Raw genomic sequence first — 21,244 nt, 5'->3', positions numbered from 1 at the left:
TCTGTTCCATAAATAATTGATTTCTAATGTATTTGTAGTGGCAGTGAGACCGCTGTTTGGGAATGGGGGATGTTGAGTGGCAGAACGCTTCACATTTCCCTCACCTCATGTCGCCTTCTTTGTTTTTCTATGCCGTGATATTGTAGCAGCATGATAAGGCAGAGTAGGAGCTCACTTGCAGCTCAATTTGATCTTACATGGTCGGAAATCAAAGATCGTGCATGGAACAAAAGGATGGAAAGGAACTTTCTTTTCTTTTCATGTGGGAGACCAAACTTTTTGCACCGTTACTGAAGAATACAAATCTTTCTGGCGCAACCCTTTCAAAACCCAAAGGCAACATGGAACAAATGTAGCTGGTATCCAAAACTAAATTAAGAGCCACAAAATCAATTTTGGGACTCCTACAAAAGTTTTCTGGTTGAATGAAAATATCTGATGTAGTAACAACTGCACAACCAGGGCAAATAACTTAACATCACTGTAATGCAGATTTGACTCTGCCAAATGGGTCTTACTCTGCATCTTACTCAAGCATCTTACTAAACTCTTTGAGTTATTTCTTTCACACTTAAATTAAAACAAAAATGTATGTTGTGACAAGTTTCGAAAAGGGACCAAATAAAAAGGTAACAATGTGGGACCAACATTGTTTGGACCTATAGTAATAGACCTAAACAATAGGTCATACATTTTCCCCTAGTAGAAATAAATAAGTCTATGTGAATTCATTACTGAGCACAACTGCCAGTTACTGAATTGCTAGAAGCCACAATTCATGCACTCTTTCAGCACTTCAGCCCTCTAGGTTAATCTTCATTGTTGCCCGAGATTGCCTTCCATGCAGTCTGGCAATGCTCTGGCCTTCAGCCGCCTTGGGATGACGAGGGGAATAGCTGTCATCACTCCGTTTCAATCCCTGAATGCCTGTCCGCCTCACCCGGTCCTTCCCTTCCCTTAATCTCATTCCCAGTGTCAGCAAATGGTGCATCTGCAGAACTGCTCCAGCAACGATGGTAGGGTGGAGGAGAGGCAAGCCTCCGCCACTGAGCATTACTGCTCAACCTGTCAGGGCCTGGGGCGGTGGAGCGAAGGGGCCGAGTGTAGGTTACATGTTTTAGAAACAGGTTGACAGAGGCGACATGGAGGGGTGCCAAGGTAGAGCTGAGTAGAGTACATAAAGAGAGGGGAGAGGTTGTGCAGAATAATGCCTGATTCATACTGCACAATGTAGAGCTGAGTAGAGTACATAAAGAGAGGGGAGAGGTTGTGCAGAATAAAGCCTGATTCAAACTGCACAATGTGCAACTGCACACCAACATTAGCCAATCGATAAGCTTGTCGATTGGCTATTTTTTGATGTGTGACACCGCCATGCAACTAAACCAGGCGATAATATGCGATCACGCATAATACATGCGCATTGTGAACGGACGCGTCCTGTTTCTGCGTGGGCACGGCACTCGGTTATGCGAACACGTCCTGTCTGTTCCTTTTTGCGTGCGTGCGTGCAGATCTCTATTCATTCCTGAGGTCAAGCCAAGCACTCAGTCGCAAATGAAATCTAGCAACGTGCGTGCCCCCGAGCCTCAGCTGGGCTCGCATGGCAGCTGATCTTGCAAGGCTCAGTGGAGCTGTCTCAACGAGGGAGGATTGCAAGTGCCGAGCCCGGCGGGGGGAGGGGTCACCTCACGTGAACCAGCGCCATATAAGCGGGCATGCTGTCGCCGGGGAGAGGAGCCCTGTGCTGGCACGCTAGTGATCAACAGAGAAGCTAGAAAGCAGCAGAGCACGGACAGTAGCAGTTCTGGGCCAACATCATTAGAGGAGGGGACTAGGAAAGAGGCCACACAGAGCAATATACAATATACTGTGTGCAAGATATTACCCATGAGGGTCCATTTTTACACTCTGGATTGTTGCTGTGTACAATGTTGAGAAATGCTTCACGTGTGGGAATGGAGCATCACTGCCAAATATAGTAACCAATAATAATTCAGTTCTCGCAACGCTATTATCCCTGACCCATGTGACCAATTACAAGCAAGTTGATGACACTGCGGAACAGAAACAGCTATGGTCTCATTTGTGACGCCACAACATTAGAAACGCCGCCCTATGAAGTTATTGCAATTAAATTGAGAACACCTGCTGGGAGGAATTTTGGAGGTGTAAATGTTTTGTCACATTTGCATCAAAGGAGTTTTTTGTGGCTGGGGGACAACATCATGGGAAATTATAGCTCACTCAATCAGGTTGGAAACATTTTCAACCTGACATGTTCAACACAAACACCTACAGTATTGCATGTACTTATCACCCAGAAGTGGTGGTTCATGAATGGCTTGGATGATAAGCAGCTAGGAGTCTAGGACGTATAGCCTCCTCTGTGAAGGCAAAGTCTTTATAATCCTGAGGATTTTTAGATGTCATGTCACTAGACTACTTCAGATGAAGGCCCCTGAGCCCCTGGCTGGTTGCTGACCTCCTTCCAGTAGCATTATGCTCTCATAGTCATAAAGGCTGCCTGAGAAAAGTACATATACACACAGAGCACAAGACACCACCATCCAGCTACGTTTAGCTACTGGGATCTGGGGGAAATCCTCAAATACTTCATGAAGCTTAGAGGGCCTAAGGGAGAGCTACGGTGCCATCCCACTCTCTGCCTGTGAGAAAATAATCACAGCATTGAACTATGGCCTTACAGTTGTGGCGTGAATGACATGTGAGATCATAACAGACACAACCAAATCCTGACGGGTCCGTTTTTTACGTCTTCCCGCAGACGCACTCGTCCCACTTGTTATGACATGCAGTGGCACATCTGAAAGCAAACTCCTGAGAGGTTGCTGAGGGCGAGTGAGTAATATGCAAATGCAGTCAACCAGAGTATCTAAGACAATTCTGAATGCACACTGCAGCTGTCTTCAAACTGAACCCCTATTAAAACATTAACTCACTCATGATGCTTGAAACCTTTGTTATAATATATTATTAAGGAAAAAAGGTGTCATCTCCGCACATGGCAGGCACCTATGGCAGACACTCATGCATGAAGGAAGGAAGCATGAATTCAAGTCCGTTGCTCTCCCCAGGTTGGTGGAGGGTGTGTTTAGCCCAGGATCACATTAGATAATTGACACAGGGGTGAAAAATGGGTTACACTATCGTGGGATAAAAAATACAAAATAAATTAAGCTGGATTCATACTTGGTTGCTTGGGTGTCACGCACTGAAAATCAGTGTTGTATTGATGATTTTATCTTTAGGTGGGACGCCATTTTAATATTTATTTTTGCTATGGATGTCCTTTCTAATAAAACCACAGGGGGCCTTTGACGCGACATACCAAAGCCTACATGGGTTGTGCAGTCGACGCGCTGTGATTGGCCAGTTGCTGTGATTGACATCCTAAACCTAACCCTAACCTCAGTAAAACTATACTTAAACCTAACCTTAACCTCAAGAAAACTATACCTAAACCTAACCCTAACCTTAACCTCAGTAAACTTAACTTACCCGGGGGCGTGGATATAAACACAACCCGTGTAGGAATTAGTATGTAGCGCCTTTGACGTGTATACATGTCTTTAGGGCATTTTTATTGATATATATAAGAACAAAACAAAAATAAATATGTTTAATCTAGGGAGCTCTCCATGGTTTTGACCAAAAGGACAATGTTCTGTCTTCATTTCTGACTTCAAGAACCATCTCGTTTGGAATATAAACGCTTCTAGAGAGACTTTAGCGTGACCGGCGTGAGGTAAGAACGGAAGATTATGCCTCCCGGTTTTGGTGGGGAATGGAAGGCGTTTCAGAGTAAAATCTGCCATATCTGCTGGCACTCTAGCACCCTTATAATGAAGAATTTCCTGACAAAAAGTGTTAATGACGTCACGCGCACGTCGCTTAACACCTACACTACAGGAGTTAGCAGGTCACACAACAGACCCGTGATATGCATCCAGGCTTATCGTCTCCACCAGGCCGAAGGCATGGGGAGAGAGTATGTTTTGCACTCCGTCCGTCCGTCCGTCCGTCTGTGAACAGCTAATGTCCGCCACCGTTAACCTGGTCGATGCCAAATTTTGCACACACACTCCCTGGATGCCAATGATGAACCTCTGCTCCCAAATTTCCAGAACAGCCTGTTATAGTGCCACCAGGAGGCAGACTTTTGAAAAACATTTATTTTTATATTACTCCTCCAGATTCTGTACAAAAATCCCACAAATCGTTACACACTATCTAACAGTGGCTTTCAAAGTTTGCAGGATTGGCCCTTTTGAAACAAAAAGCCTCAAATCATGAACGCAGTGTGCAATTTACGTGAAATCTTTCACAGACTTTCCTACTAGGCTGGGGAATATATCCCAACCTTTTCACATTGGCCTGTTATAGCACCACCAAAAATTGAACAAAATGCCTCAAATCATCCAATTGCCATCAATGGTGTAAGAACAAATGACACCATTTTCACATTGGCCTATTATAGCGCCACCAGGAGGCCACAACCTGACCTGGCCTGGTGGAGACCTGTGCCCAGAGTTATTCCTAGGTTCATTCACAATTCACACTTCAGTAAAATAAATATTTGGGAGCAGAAAATGGTGTGCAGATTTTTTTTCATTTCTTGATTTGATCCATCCCCAGCCTATATAGGCACAGTAGATGTGCATGTTCTTTTTGGCTGTTTGTTCAGCCTCTACCACATCATTCATGTGACACTCAGCAGCCTTCGTAAACTTTGTTGAGGTGTCAACTTAAGTTTGTTTCCAAATGATGCATGTGGGTGCATGCCTGGCGCCTGCTCCTCAAAAATCTTTGGGTGGACTGCATGGAATGGCGAATGCAACAATGTGGAAAGTAGCCAATTTACAAGCTCTGTGAGCTTGTAGATCAGCTATTTTCGGTGTGCGACACCTGCGCGCAACAAACGCAATACATAACTGTAACTCAGGCTCAACTCTTCAAAGATCCTTCATGAACATTTAATGCAAGGTGTCTCATAAATAATGAACTTTCCAGCTGAAATTATGAGGCTTTTTTTTTTTTTTTTTAATGGCAAAGACTCCCTTTCATTCACCCGCTCTTATCATAAAAAAACAAAAGACGCAGCAGTAGGAGAGCCTCCCCTGACAGCTTGGAGATCAGCTTGACTAATTCCCTACGACAATTGCTCCATAATCGGGTGATAACTCTGCGACTCTCACAACAATGTACAGAAGTCTCTGTTCGGTAGGCCTATGAATATTGATTGGATATTACATTTTCAGGTCTTATATTGATTCTATACTGTAGAACGCCGTAGCTCTGCAGGTTATGCGCCTGAATTTCAAGGAACTATTCTCAACCGGCCATTTTGGTATTGAAGAATGAGAGGCACACTGGTTCTCATACATGCATAAATATCATCATCACCAAACGTAAATAATGCAAAGCATCTTGCCCTTTCAATTATTCAGTTTTATGCCCTCAATTTTTGGTCGACAGATGAGGTGACGACAAAATATCCTGAGTTCCTCTGAAGCATAAGCGCCGTGGCATCTGCACTGGAAGCTGAGTAGCTGTGTCTTATTAGATTTCCACAAACACAGTACACCTACGCACAACCTAAGTGGATTAAATATGACGGATGATGACATTTGGAGAAAAGGCTCTTTCAGATTCCTCAAATCTAATCTGGAACTCTAAATCAGGACTAATCAGCTGCTTTTCAAAGCCGCTTCAATCAGACAGAGGATTTCTGGCTGTTACAAAACCTTGTTTCTCTCAAGCAAAGCCTCCCTCTTGTAGTGTAGCATTTTCAGGGTTTTTTGTTTTCACACTTTGAGAAGCTTTTCCATTTTCGAAAAGGGGCTCTTTGATTTCGTGTGCCTGTTTCAACATCGAAAGTTTCATCAAAGACATGGTCTAGTACTGAATGTAGTTTCTGGTGCCTCATAAAAATGGAACTGCCTTTAAAAGAGTAAAGTCGTGGAATAATTTCTAACCGATAGCGCTGCGTTTGAGTCTGATGCAAAGTCTTCTCTTGACATCACAGAGCCAGAGTGTAATGTTAATTTAATTCAATTAACCCCCTCTGGACCAATAAGAACTTAAGAGTAGGCGTTTCAGATGAGTGGCTCATCAAAGACATGTAGCGACACCAATAAAACATTGTTTTTTATAGGAAGACAAAGATCCAATCCTGTATAGATTCACTTTGATTAATCTAGTTAATTACTAGCCTTAGGCTTTTGACCTCCTCGTGCCACTCGTATACCACCACTCCGGAAAAAAAGAAAGAAAAGAATCCCAGTAAAAAGGCTTGAAAAAGTTGAAATGGCCTCAAACGTACTGATTCATAATATAACAGAACTCTCACTGGTCTGGATGTTCCTATAATAGCCCTGGTTGTAGATGTTTGACTTTAATGGCTAATGCAATCTGTAACAATAGTGTGTACATTCAGTGAACAAAGTGTGAGTAAATGAATACTTCCACATTCCTAAATAAAAGATTTGTCTTACTATGTCTCACTTCAGCTGTTGCCTTGTTTAACCAAGCACCCGCCACACACACACACACACACACACACACACACACACACACACACACACACACACACACACACACACACACACACACACACACACACACACACACACACACACACACACACACACACACACACACACACACACACACACACACACACACACACACACACACACACACACACACACACACACACACACACACACACACACACACACACACACACACACACACACACACACACACACACACACACACACACACAGTGGCTGCCAGCTGTAGGGAGGCGAACGTTTGTCCCTGATGCCAAAATCTTTATACTTGGCTGCGCATCATGTTGCATGCCGAAAACAGCCGATCTACAAGCTTGCAGCGCGTCACATGATCATCGCAATACATTGTGATCTTTTAGATTGCCTATCTTTGTAGCGCGACATTGCCATGCAACTAGGTATAATAGGGCTTCACTCAATACTACCCTGTTATACCGGCCCTGGGCAAGTGACTCTTATAGGTGGTAGTGGTAGTGAAGTTATCCTATAGCAGGACACACAGGGCGTGCCAAGTCTTTTGTAGTAGACTACATATAAAAAAAATCTAATCAAATCAAAACAGGGCCAGTGAGGCTTTGAGGGCTCTCCCTCTGAAACATTATGACTGCATTATGTCTAAGCCAGCGGATCCGTTTGACCTGCGCCTAATACCAACCAATTAAGTTCTTTGCATCAGTGCACGCCAATGTCGAGCCGAAAATCCCTTAATACCGGTTAAATACATGTCTGCACAGCTATAATACACCTACACATGCTATCGTGGTCTGGTGGGGTTATATGTCCTAATGCAAAGCCTGTCTAAGATGTCCCACTGCACGTACAGTGGGGACGATGTACGGTGGGCACCGCCACAGGGTCTATTGCAGGGGCAATCAGGGTGGATAGAAGGACGAGAGCATTGGACAGTAAAATCTGGGGTATTCATTTAAAACAAACACTCCAGATGTTGCTGTGTTGACTGTTGAGGGATGCCGTTCTTGGGAATACAGCCTGGCTACAGTGTTTAAGCTATAGGGTATGAACAAGACAGGGTTTCATAATGTCCCGCCTTGCCTGTCAGTATTACGACATTATTAATTCACAACATACTGACACAAAACTAAAATATCCCCAAAATATTTGGGCAATAACTTCCTAGGACTACTGGGAATACATTTAACACTGGTCTTATCCTTTCCGTTACCATTTTCTAATAATGAGATGCCAGATGATGTAAATAATCTAAAACAGGACATCCAAACTTGTCAGGGCACCTGCTTCAAAATATATGGTCACCCCCCTCCTGTCGTTATAGCAGTGAATTAAAGCCTTTAATATCAATATATAAATTATGAAATATTTTATTAGTACTTTAACAGGTTCAAATTGTAATACTTGTCTGTCAGAGGGCTTCATCCATCATTTTTATTCCAAAGTAATGGTCAAACCGTGCCTTGCCCCTGGATTATGCTGATAGTCTTGGAACGGCACCCAAAACGATATCAGCATAATTGAGATGAAAGGTTCTGCTGCTTAAAGTTTTGCCCCATCTGGTCGACAATGACCAAACATGAAAATCATCTTGGAAAAAGTTAGGATTACTAGGTGATTACTTTAGGTGCTGCAGTACCCTGGGGCACCAAAACGGCGGGGAGAAAGTGAAATAAGACTGAATTAATCAACGTAAGCAAGCGCAGACATTTAGAAGCAAAGGCAGCTGAAGGAGCGCTACAATGGTGAAATGCAGCGGCGAGGTGACAATTTGATGCATGAAGATAGTTCCTAGACTTATGTCATCTGATGGACCAGACTCCATCGCTACAGAATGTAAACCACACCCACACTCCTCTGCATATTTCTCCCTGACCAAAAAACGGAGGTATGAAAAAGGAGTTTGGCAGTTAATTATTGTTAGATGGATGTGCTGCTGTTACACTGTGATGACTTAACTTTCTGGGAAATAAAATGATAGTCCATATTTAAACACCCTATATAGCAGGAATTCATGAAATAATGAACCACATGAACACTAGCATCTCTATTCTGGGCATGTACAGTAATAATAGATTTGGTGTAGATGGAAAACAAGGATAGGAACAAGTATATATCCCCCAGGGGGACAACGGTCGACAAAGTTTTAACTGTTGTTTGAGATTCATGAAAGATTATTTAAAAAAAATACACAATGTGTTTGTCTAAGTTTGGGTTCTTTGCAATCACTGGAACCGCCATTGGCTTTACAGAGGGATTTGAAACATACTGTAATTCTTGCTCAGTGTCTCCTGTCCTTCAAGAGCCTATAAAACTCAAGTGCGTAGAGAGAAGTGAAGTCAATGTCACACCCGGTAAGTTGATCTAAAAGTCTACAAAACAGTCTGGGTGATTTGCATGTTAATGAAGTAGAAGCTTTGAGGAACTGACTTCAAGAATAGCTTACATTGTCTGCCTACACCAGGCCCTGGATCTCACATCAAAAGGAGTCTTATTCCAGTACAGTGCACCAAATGTGGCTTAAAAGACTTCTTTTTGGATACAAACCCTTATTTGTCCTTGCTCAAAAACAATAAAGTTTAGGTTTTTAACTTCCTCCAGACATACAGTATAATTGGAACAGGTAAAGATACACTTTGAAATTAATTTAACTGAGAGCATACAAATTGACCTGAAGAGGTAAATTTGTTCACTCTCATAGCTAATGCCAGGGCAACAGATCCTTTTAAATGCTGTGAATTCAAATAATGTATACAGTACCTATTATATAATTTGGCAATCTCCTAAACAATAAATAAGTTAGGGTTAGGGTTTAGGGTTATTGTTTGGACAGCTAAATCCACCCTATCCCCATGTTTCCCCAAGGCTGTGATGACAATCATATCAGGAGTGGAAGAAAGAAAGCCAAGTGTGTGTGTGTGTGTGTGTGTGTGTGTGTGTGTGTGTGTGTGTGATAAACGGTGTACTTTTCCTACCAAAGTATTCTTCGGCTGGAGGGTTGTCCATGTCAAACAGCATCTTCTTGGTCAAGCGTTCCAGTTCTTCTTCTGGACGTGCACCACTGGGAGCTCCTCCCTGGGAACCACAAAGAGTGCATAAAGAATGAATAAGTTGACTGTATTCATTCACTCTTCCGCTGGTGATATCAGATGTCTTTAGACATGTGTGCACCCAAGATATTAAACCATTCACATTCAAACAACTTATTGTTTTTATATACGTTTTTAGAAAGCCAGCTGTGCAGGGAGAGGATTGACCGGAGTTCCCCAGGGTTCCCTCCTTTTCCCCTGTACACCAAATAACAAGACTTGTTTAATTTATGTTTTATTTATGCTGCAAAACAGCTTTTAGTGTTGTAATGATTTGTTTGACCAATACCAAGGAACACAAAAAAATGGTAAATAATTGGTTGCCTTTGTGTTTATCCTTTAAGTTTCTGTTGAGTACCGTACCATGTGTTTTTCTTTTAAACATAATGTCAAATAAAAAAAATATCTAATAAACTCACTATGCCAGCCCAGAACGCAGTGTGTTGTGAGCTTGAATAAGTGCTATTGCCACAGAATGTTCGCCTATTATGACAGGCTCAGAAAAGGGACACTATAGGTTTCAATTGGTTAAAAAAACAAAGTCTAAATTCAACCTACTGATTTTTGTCATTTAGGATGAAGAACATTCTCACATTCAAACAGGAACTTTGACACGTTGGGAGGATGACATAACTCTCTGAAGATGTCATTTCCCTGTGAGATTGCCCTCCGTTAATGACGCAGCCTCTGTCATTTGCATGCTGGGTGTCAGTTTGAGTCTGATGTCTTCTATCTGACATTCTCTGCCAATCATCCGTGGAGGCACGATGCACAGACTCCCCTCCTCCCTAGCCTTCGCTCACGGCTCAAATCCCCTTCGCAGGTGTGTGTCCTTTGCAGACGCCCCGGAGGCCTGAACTCGGCTCTTACCGCGCCGCACGGATGAGCTTTTTCTGGAACCGCTGACACTCACATGACCTTACCCAGATCTGGTGGCGGCTGAGCCTCTACAGCAGCATTTTGATTTTCAATATTGTAACACAGACTGCAGAACTGATCTAACCTTTGAGAGGCTACTAATTGTGACGTCTGGGAACCTTGCCGAATATTAGCATCTGGTCTGGTTTTGTGATAATCTATCCTGGGCTTTCCGAGTCACACAAAGGAATCCACTTTGTCAATAGCAGATTGACTGTGTTGCTTCGTGCGATTACTGCGGTAGCAAAAATATTGTTATTATTTGAAGTGAAAAGGGCGTAATTACAAATGTTGCCAAACAACATGCAGTCACTTATTATTGATTGATTGATCTATCATCACATTTGTTCAGCTGTTATGATTGTGTGTGTGTGTGTGTGTGTGTGTGTGTGTGTGTGTGTGTGTGTGTGTGTGTGTGTGTGTCTGTGTGTGTTGGAGAAGGATAAAAGGGGAGGGGTGTTTCTTCGATCACAAGTAGCACTGCTCCAGCAAATCATCCCCCCGTATGCAACACTTGATATGTACACACAATGTGACATGTATCTCATCAAAAAGGCCAATAATGTATGCTTTAATTTAGCCCAAGCCCCGCCCAGAAGACAGAGCTAAAGGTTTACTCTGCCGATTGCTGAGTTGTGTTTACTATCCACAGTATATCAAGCAGCTCCTCAGAACTTTATGATGCATAGCTGTGGTGTACTTGGTCTGGCTCAGAGTGCAGCCTGCTGATAATGGAAGGCCAAACAGTAGGCCTCATTAAGTCTGAGGGATTGACACGGGCTATGTGCAAATCTCTCTGGCATGTTGGATGCTTCTCTAGAGAGCAGCTGGTCCCTGGAATCCCTGCTACTGCCGTGGCCTCACGATCACGCCGCAAAGTCCTGGGTATTCATTCAAATCAGAGGGTGTATGGATCTGCACAGGTCAATTAGTAGGCCTACAGCATGAGGGTAGGAGGCGCACCTAGAAATAGTTATCTCTCTGTCTGTTTCTCTGTCTGTCTGTGTTTACAGGGCTAATCTTGTGAACTACTTGACCGATTAGCTCTCTAAATTTCTTATGTTCACTCCCAGAAGACCAGTGAAGCAACTATCTGCATTTATTTCCGCATTATTTTTGAGTGGTGCAACCACTCCCTTACAGAGTTGTGTGTGGGTGGGTGCCTGCCATGGGTATGAGCACGAAAACAGCATGGTTGTTTTTCACCACATGTGCGCAACCTAACACACACACACAAACACACGCACATATTAACTGTATATATGATGATTTTGGGTGTGCCAGTACAGTACAGTAGAGGGTACAGTAGAGGGACCGGCACACGGTAGTCATTTCTCAACCGTTTCGGACGCAGGGCGGCACACCGGAACCGGCCCGGACCCCTGGGTGCGTCCGCCCCCGGGAACCCCCACAGTTGCACCACTCACTTCACACGGGTATGATTTTGAAATATGTTTAAGTTGATCATGGAAATGAATGGGGCCCCGCTTGGGCTGAAATCTTGCCCAAATGTGAATGTCACAGGCTGGCCACATGAATTCCCAGATCCACATGAAGCCACGCTGTTCCCATCCCATTTTTTATTAATACACAATCGTCAAGTAAGAGGAGTGAGTTTAAAGAGACACTCTTAAACTGTCACTTTGTTGTCAGGGGTTTAAAGAAGCAAAACCGTCTACTGGGTTGAGACAGTGAAGGCCACTTAGCACTGTTAATCTCAGCTCCACATCAACAGCACACTGGAGAGTGAATGAAACCGCTGCTATTACCAGAAACAGGCTTTTGACTTTAAGCTTCATTTATACCTTATCCACTCTCTCTGACACCCCGCAGCAACGCGCTGCCAGAGACTTTAAAGCACCTTGTTAGAGAGTCTTTTGTGACAGCACAGAATAATTTCTCACATGAATAAGAGGGAGAAATTGCTTCCCTGTATGCTTTGTAATTGCTCCGCAGATTTTTTTGTTCTGGTTTTCACAGGCAACAATGGGAGCTATCCAGCTATACTTTCCAGAGCCCTGTGATTTTTCTGTTACATTGAGCTCGATTCAGTAAATTGTTCTCCCCGCACCTCGGGGACACTGAGTGGTTCTTTTTTTATTGAAGTTAGTGCTACAGTCGGGTGAACGGGTTAACAGCTGTGTACAGAGTGTTCTCAGTGCCTGCCTGGTACACGGTGGCAGTAGTTTAATTTCAATGGCAAACTGCATCTCAGCTGTATAATGCTCTCAAAGGACGCAGTGGACCCTTAACAGCTATACCACAACAACTTGAAATGATGCACGGCAGAACAGATCGACAGCGACCAGCTGAGCCTACCCGTCTCCATATATGAAAATCACAATTAACACTGACCTCATCAAACCCTGGATAGCCATACATGGACAAGACTGGATCATCACCTAGATCTGCAGCCATCTGTGAGAGATGATTTAACCAGCCAACAGTTCTGGTTCAGATACCTCCTCAGCGTTCTACTTGTTGCCTCATCACTTTCAACCTCCCGGCATCCAAACCATTCTCCATTCCTCCGTTTGTGTGCGTCTGCCATTAACCCATTTTGACCAGACTTTGAAATGTATGAAAAGTATTTATGTCAAGGACCCCAGAAACTATATGTAATTAGCCACTGACCGCCATCTGAAAATATGTAGTTCCAGGGACCCCCTCAGAAGCAAAGATTTTAGTTAAAGATGTTCACTCTGAAAGAATATATATTCAAAGATTTGAACCACATTTTCACAATAAATAAATAAATAGCTAAAGTATAACATAATGCTTAAAACATCAAAAGGGGTTCCCGCCCAGAATACCAAATGCCAAGTAAACTGCCACACTGTGGCTAAAGAGAATCCCTCTGCCTCCTCATTCCTTTATGTGGTCAGCCTGGCCAGTGGCCATACCTGCTCACCATTGTCAGTCACAACCTGAACATTACTAGAGACACTCTTTCAATCTGCATATATCGGAGCCGCAGCAACTCTACATCTGACCTCAAACCTCAAACCCTTACATCTCCATAATGGAGCTGACAACATATGGACTAACATTCCATATGTTGATCCTTCCTCAACTTTTGACTGATACCTGTCCATTCAAACTCTAGACGGGCCTGCCCCAAAGTAATTAATGCAGCCGTGACCGGAGAAAACTAGAGTTCTCATCAGGCACTAAAATGAAGGCCCGGCCCTACCTGGGCCCTCATCAAACTCTGTACACTCAAGACACTGGCCCCGCTGACATCCTTAGATCTCCATATATGGAGCTGACCTGTTCTGACATTCCATATGTTGAACTGACCTCATCAAGCCCTGTACACTCAAGACACATTCCATATATGGCCAGTACAGAATTCATTCCATATGTTGATCTGACCCCAAAAAGTCTGATGCCAAAGCGCCAGCACTAGCCCAGCAGCCCTTACAGTCTTACTGGTTAGATAGTAATATACACCAAAAAGTAGTTGACAGAGAGATGGGGAGTGACACGCAGGAAATATCAGGATTCAAACCGGCGAAATGCAGCCTAGGTGGCCGGACCACTACTCCATCTGTCCACTACGCAACACATTGTGTTGAACTTGTGAGTGAACCCACGTGATGCCAGGCTTATAAATGGTAGTGTAACAACAGTGACAATAAAGTCAACGCTGACTGACATACAGTACCGTACTACGGAGCAGGGTGGAATTACACAAAAAAGCTGGACCACGGTGCCATTGCAGCACATACAGCATGTGTGCATCTTTGTTTTATTAATGAAAGGCTTTTCATCGCACTCGATTGATTCAAAACATTTTTACTTCCAATTCATTAAATCCATTTAATCATCGTATATTCACAATTTAATATTTATTGCAAGACTTTCTCAGACTGAGGTTTGGATAATGATAGCACTGCACTATAACAGAAAAGGACTCTGAGGATTTAAAATTCTTGTTTTGACTTAGATCCAAAAATACTGGCTGACGTCCAGAAAACCTGCCCAAGAAATGTCAAAACTACTTGCTACATGTACAGTACTTTTCAGGAATGCTGAGCTGTATATGAAAACAGCCTATTCTTGAGTTTCTCCACACACTTCAAAATCAACACATACTGTAACTGTGCTTAGCAACTAAGAAAGCTACCGCACAACTCCAAAACAAAACTGATCTAAAATCAGCAAACAAGATGACAGGTGGTGACAAATATATATGGAATAGAGAGGGACATACATTTCAGTATGAAAGAGAACCGCTCAACAGAACAAATCCATCCATGTCTCTAATGCCTTATTTACACTTTGTTGCGCATTATGTCATGCACCAACAACAGCCGATTTACAATCTCACAATGTGTCGTGCTGCAATGTGTTGGGAGCTTGTAGATCTGTTGTCTTTGTGTACAACTACGTATAAATCAGGCTTACAGATCCTGTCACTTATCAGTCGTGCATTATATCCGTTTCACTTCCTGTAATGTGTACACCACACCACATCACACCTTAAACCATAAGCAATTGTATTTTTTTATGTTTCTCTACAGTGAGGCTTAACATTTCTTGCATGATCAGCAGAGGCGAAACAAAGACATAATCACTCTACAGGCATATTTATCCACAGATTAAGTGATGATGGACTTCATAATACAAATGCTCTTCAGCGTCAGTGGAGCGGCAGGCTTTTAGAGAGGAGCTTTGCTCTGCACACAGTCTGACATCCCAGATTTTTTTTGTCTACACAAATCACAATGGTATTATGTGAAAGGGACGCTATGGCGGAGCATTTGCTGTGGCAGAAATGGCTTATTAGAATATTAATAACAATAATAATGACAATGGCAGCAAATGGACTATATCCATTTGTGTGGGTTGGCGTGGGATTGCAGTTTGATTGGATTGGGCCAGCTAAAAAAAGCATTTGTTGTCGCGCCGCTAAACTGCCGATTATGGCAGCTTAGGCGACTCCGTTTTACCAAAACAATGAGTGGATTGAGGATCAGTCACACAATCCTTTTGAGTGAGTGTGTACTGTGTGCGTGCACGTGCGCGTGTGTGTGTGTGTGTGTGTGTGGGTGTACTGTTTGCATGGCAGGGTGGAGTGTTTCTGTGTGTCTACAGTCTAACATATGGGCTAATGTTAAATATCCTTTTGAAATGTGCTTTTAGAGACATCACTTTGGATTTATTCCACTCCATGATGCTACTACTGTACGTTACTACAGTAGGCTATATAATAAGTCTGGCAAACAGGAAGGACCTTTACAGTACAGTACTGTAGCTACTGTACTGTATTGTATGTAGTAATGAGTTTCAAATAAATTCATCACTATGCACACAAATTATTTGAAAACACATTTTTAAAGGAGCAGTGTAGACTAAGGACAGGTTTTTACTGTGGGCAAAAAGAGTACAAACATCAGAAATGGGAGGTTTGGGGAAAGTGCTGATTGTTTTACACTGATCTACAAGCTCAGGCTGTGATGTGACATGTTATTGAACTTGTAGTCTTGCGCTGCCAGACTGTTGCCTCTCGCAATTTCTACAGTCTGGAGCAACGGAAGCTCTATCATGAGTAAAATATAAAGAGGAAGTGGAGCCTCTTCGCCACTTCGGTTTCAGTCTTTACAGTCGCGCAAAGTTATCCTAATATAAATAGAAATCATCTAGCACAGTGGTTACCAAACTGTGGTGCGTGCACCCCTTGTGGTGCACGCACCAACAAATTAGGAAAGAAGTTTGACAGTGGAAAACTTTGTGGAATGCTGCTGTTGGACTTACGGCGAACGTTCGACACAGTGAACCACGGTAGGTAAGGTTACTGAGCAAGCTTGAGGCCCTGGGGGCAGACAGGGCAACATGTAAATGGTTCAAATCATATCTGACGGGGCGCGGACAAAGGGTAGAAGTAAATTATGAACCTGTGTAGTTTATGACTGCTCCAACAGTAGTGGCAACTGGCAACACACACAAAAAAACGGAATGTCAAAATATCTACTGCGGTGGCTGAGACCAGAGCCATATAGTAATGGTTGAGACAAAGCAGTGAAAGGTCCTGAAAGATACATAACGTCAGTCTTACCCAATACCCAATCTTTCTGTTTTAGGAACACAAGGCTGCTGTACTTTATACCTCATACTAAGCATTAAACTATTGTGAAATCCTTGTATCGCTGATTATAATGTTTCATTATGATTGCTTTTCTAAATAAATCAAATCAAATCAAAACAAAACAATCTAAGCATAGCATTGCTTAGCAGAAAAGGAAATAAAAACATAAAGATATTTTTAAATATATTTTCGTGAACGGAAATAGCAGCATTCGGAGATTGTGGAATTGTTGTCTTGCTACGCGAGACTATTGAACTTGTAGTTCAACAACACTAAATTCCTACTATTCAAGGTAAGTCTTTTTCTTTTCTTTTTTTGCTAAACCAAAAATGTTAAAAAGTTAAAGCTCTGTATTCTGATGTTCAATAACAGGAGACTCCTCAATCTCTCCAGCAAATCAGGAGAGATGTCAGGAGAGATCAGCATAAATTTTATAGTGTCCCAAACCAGTTCCAATTTTGTCTACTCATTTTGTTGTGTCATCACTTTCAATTTCACTTGCTTATCCTGAGTTCTCTCTCTAGATTTGATACTGTAAACTAGACCTCAGGGTTCTCCCTTTGAGAGAAAGGGTAAACTAGACCTCAGGGTTCTCCCTTTGAGAGAAAGGGAGAACCCTGTTACTGTACAAACACTCTCTGCACTTCTACAGCAATGATTGTTATCAGAATATAGAGCTATTTAGTATTTACGTAACAGTAATTGTAACAACAACATGTACATTTCTGCAACTTTAATGACTAAATATATTTGACTGATTTGCATAATCCATCAGATTAATTTACTGATTAGACTTTCAAACAAGTAACTAGTCATATGTACAGGTTTTGAATCCAAGGATCCCAAACCTTCTAAAAATAAGCTCAAAAACCACCTTCTGAGACATTTAGAAGTATACATTTACCCCAAACAAAATAGGTCATGCCGTTTCAGCTCCAATTAAACACAGAGAGAAAATAACACTCCACTGTACAGCAACTGTACAGAGAGCACGGGAGGATAATTAAAAATTAAGCAATTCCATAATTGACATTTTCCACAGCCACCCAAATCTTCGGGCACAAATTGAATTTGCATAAAGGGATGAATTCCGGAGACTGTAGAGAGAAATGTATACACATTACACAGTAAAATCCTTGGTGTTATTAATTTGTAACTCTGATAGTGTACAAATGTGACCCATAAGGTTCCACGTGGTTATATGTATTACAGTCCCAAAGTTAAATAGTCAAGATTTTACTGTGCTGTGTCATAGACCTGTCCAATGTCCCTCTAATGTTTGTAAGATTGTGTGTGTGTAAAAACCATGTGTTCATAACAGACGCATCCGCCTGTGAACAGATATGATAAATAACTGTGTGTGCAGAGAGCGGTGCCACAAGCAATCTTGGAAGAAAAAGAGAAAGAAAGCAAACTACAAATGACTGCACAAATTGTTGGTACAGAGATAAAAACTTATTTGGCTTCTCTCTTTATGTCATCACAATTATATCAATGTAGTGTCGCGAAACGCTCCATTACAGAGGATGCAGGTTTCCCTGGTTTGGATGAAAGATGAATTTGACGGCCCTGCTGTTTCCTCACGCGGCAGGATAGATCTACATTTAAACCCATGCGGTGAACATAATGAAGATTCACACAGGTCTAAGGCTCCAAAATCACCATACTGGCACCAGGCGCTTCCCTTTTGTAGTACACACTGTTGACCATCTCCTGTATAATTTGGCCCGCAAAGCAAACCATGATATATCCTTTTCCTCCCCATATGAACGGCCAAATCCAAACAATGGCTCATTTGAATGACACCCTTAGGGTTATTGCTTAACCAAACACCACCACATGGAACCTGTTGTTCCCCACAAAACAACTCTAATCCGTTGCAGGAATCCTTCCTTGATGGGAAAAAACAAAAGAAAGAACAACAAAGATGATCTTTCGAAAGTGCACACGTTTCATGAAGTCTGAGTCAGGAGTAGGCTGGGCTGGCCCCCGAGCTGTTGCGTGGACAGGAGATGTTCTACAGAGAGAGGCCACAGCCACACAGAGTGGAACCTGGCTAGAGCAGCACTCCTGACTGACAGGCAACCATGTCCCGTAATAACCAGCAGGGGCCACTATTAAGCAGGTATTATCTGCCTGGTTGTTGTGTCTACCTCAACACAGTCAGGTGGCATCAGTGATGTGTGTTTTAATCTACCAAACTAAATTATTTTATGGATTTTCATTTTCTTTACCATTCTGATTTTCCTTTCTTGCATGAGATCTTCTTTCAAAATCAAAAATATGACTTTCAATGAATAAAAACTCAATAGTTGGAATTAAACCATAAGAAAGTAAGGAAGTGGCCTGGGCTGTGGCTCAGCGGTCCAGGCACCTTGTCCCTCCATAAAATATATAAAATAAAGGCGAAAGCCACAAAAAAAATAAAAAAATAAAGTAAGAAAGAAGTGGCTGTGCAAATCAAAATTACTATGCTGTGATTCCAAAGATTTATGAGGAATTTGGGGCAGTGAGGCGGGTGATGCATCGAACTAACCCAACAGGGAGATCAAGTATCGTAAATAGAACGGATTAAGGTAAAAACAAATGAATCTGCAGGGATTAATTCAACGGGCAAGGGAGGTGGGAGAGGTTGAAAACAAAAACAACCTGCTTGGACATTTAAAGTCTCCAGAGCCCATTGAGCTGCACTGGCACTTATCGATCTGGGACCGTTATTTACTGACCACGGCCTGCAGTCAGAGGAGTGGGTGACGGAGGGCCCTTATTATTTATTAGGGCTTCTCTGACAAACACCTCTGATCTACGCATGCCTATCATGAACTGACAAATGAACTGACTCCAAAGAAGCTTTAGGTTTTAACTTTTAGAATTTAACTCTTCAAAAAAAGAAAGGACTAAAGAAAATCAATGACAAAGTCTCATTTATATTTGATATCAATTCTTCACATGGTCTGTGATTTGTTGGTAATTGCGAGGGTGAATTGGTTCCAACCTGGAAGGTGGTTATGGCTCTGGTTTCTTAGGTGATGGATGGCATCAGACAGACAGTGAAACATAAGCAAGAGATCTAGGTTTCCTTCAGCGACCTCCAGGATCAAGTCAGACCGCAGCACTGACCTTTACTTGAACCAAACATGCAGTAACCAGATCCATCACAGACACCAACTAACATTGTGTTGAAACAGCAATGTCGTTGACACGGCAGTTATAATCCATTTAGAGCTGCGCAATCTTAACTAATCCAACTGATAGCCGTCACAAGACACTGTATATACAACCACCTCGGTGGCTGAACATCATGGTGATACTGTGGTCACAGGAGGAGAATGTGTGAAGTGTCCACAGGGAGTGAATGCCCTTACATCTGCAAACCATCTGGCCACAACAATTAAAGCTGTCATCATAACTTTGCGCTTTAAAATTAGATTTTTAGAGCACACGTGTCACCAAGAAAATGGTAACCGTGAGGTCCAAAGTCGAGACGGCAACATTCTTGCTGTGGTCTTTGACTGAAATGTTTTCTCGTGTGCCATCATTAAAATGTATTCTTGCCAAAAAACAAAGTATAGACGTATTAGTGGGTGCATTATTAAATGATACCATCACACGTTTAGCATTACAAGTAGCCTACTAAATTAAATGGAGGCACCTGTTCAACCACATCAGTCATCGCCTCACAGAGCATGCCGTTTCCTCTCCTCTCGCCAATGAAAACGTCTGAACGGAGCAGAAGAAGTCGCATGCCTCTCTCAAATAGAACGCAGTGGGTGTAGTCATTGTGTCTGTAGTACATTTATGCACTGTTCAGACTGCAGGCAAATCCCATTTGTATCTCAAATCTGATCTTTAGTTCCGTCAGTCAGTCCACACACTGATATTTGCAAGTTATCGGATCAGATGTGTGTATTTCAGGCATTGTCAACCTACAGTATCTGCATTGGTTGCTGTGGTAACGACATAGGCATACAGTATATACTCGCACGATGGTGTCACTCATCAAAAACAGCAATGTTGCACGTTGTGAGCTTGTAGATCATCTATTTTTGACAGACTTCAGCGTCCCGAGTTTCCAGACAGACACTTCTATAGATTTCAAACCACCTAATCACAAAAATCAGTTTCCAGGTGTTTTTTTTTGTGATTAAGACATGATAAAACCAATGTGATTCCAATCTGGATAGGCCAAAATTCTGATTTGGACTGCCTGATTCTGATCATGAATCAAATGTCCTGTGCCCTCTGTTCAGATTATAAATAAAGCATAGTCTGTTCATTTTATGTTGGCTTTCAAAAGGAACCTTGTTCAGGAGCATGCAAAAACAAAAGTACACCATCAAAAAACACTGGTGGTAATCAAATACTTTTTTCAAATAAAACACGTCTGTGTATAGCATTTGTTCATTGCAGTTCTCATTGACCAATTTCTGTGTTATTGTTACTTTCAAAAGCCAGGACCTGCCACATTTACTGTTTTCCTTTCTTCAATGTTTTATAAGTAGCTATGTCTGATACATTTTAATGATCCCCACTTTAGTGATTGTCTAAGCACCGCACCACCCTACCCGAAATGCTCC

At 42.3% G+C, this 21,244-nt stretch overlaps 1 protein-coding gene across 7 annotated transcripts in view; it reads right to left on the bottom strand.

Annotated features, from left to right (window-relative positions):
• lpp (LIM domain containing preferred translocation partner in lipoma) overlaps nucleotides 1–21,244 on the bottom strand; it is a 163,322-nt gene that overhangs the window by 31,831 nt on the left and 110,247 nt on the right. For all 7 annotated transcript variants that reach the window (XM_080770855.1, XM_080770857.1, XM_080770859.1 and 4 more), the window contains one exon: nucleotides 9,545–9,644. In XM_080770855.1, coding sequence (XP_080626981.1) covers nucleotides 9,545–9,644 — 100 coding nt within the window. The remainder of the gene's footprint in view (nucleotides 1–9,544; nucleotides 9,645–21,244) is intronic.

The sequence above is a fragment of the Protomyctophum bolini genome, assembly GCF_963924005.1.
Source record: "Protomyctophum bolini genome assembly, chromosome: 8".
Lineage (NCBI taxonomy): Eukaryota > Metazoa > Chordata > Actinopteri > Myctophiformes > Myctophidae > Protomyctophum > Protomyctophum bolini.
Note: the sequence above shows the minus strand (reverse complement) of the source record. Positions and strands in the feature narration are given on the sequence as shown.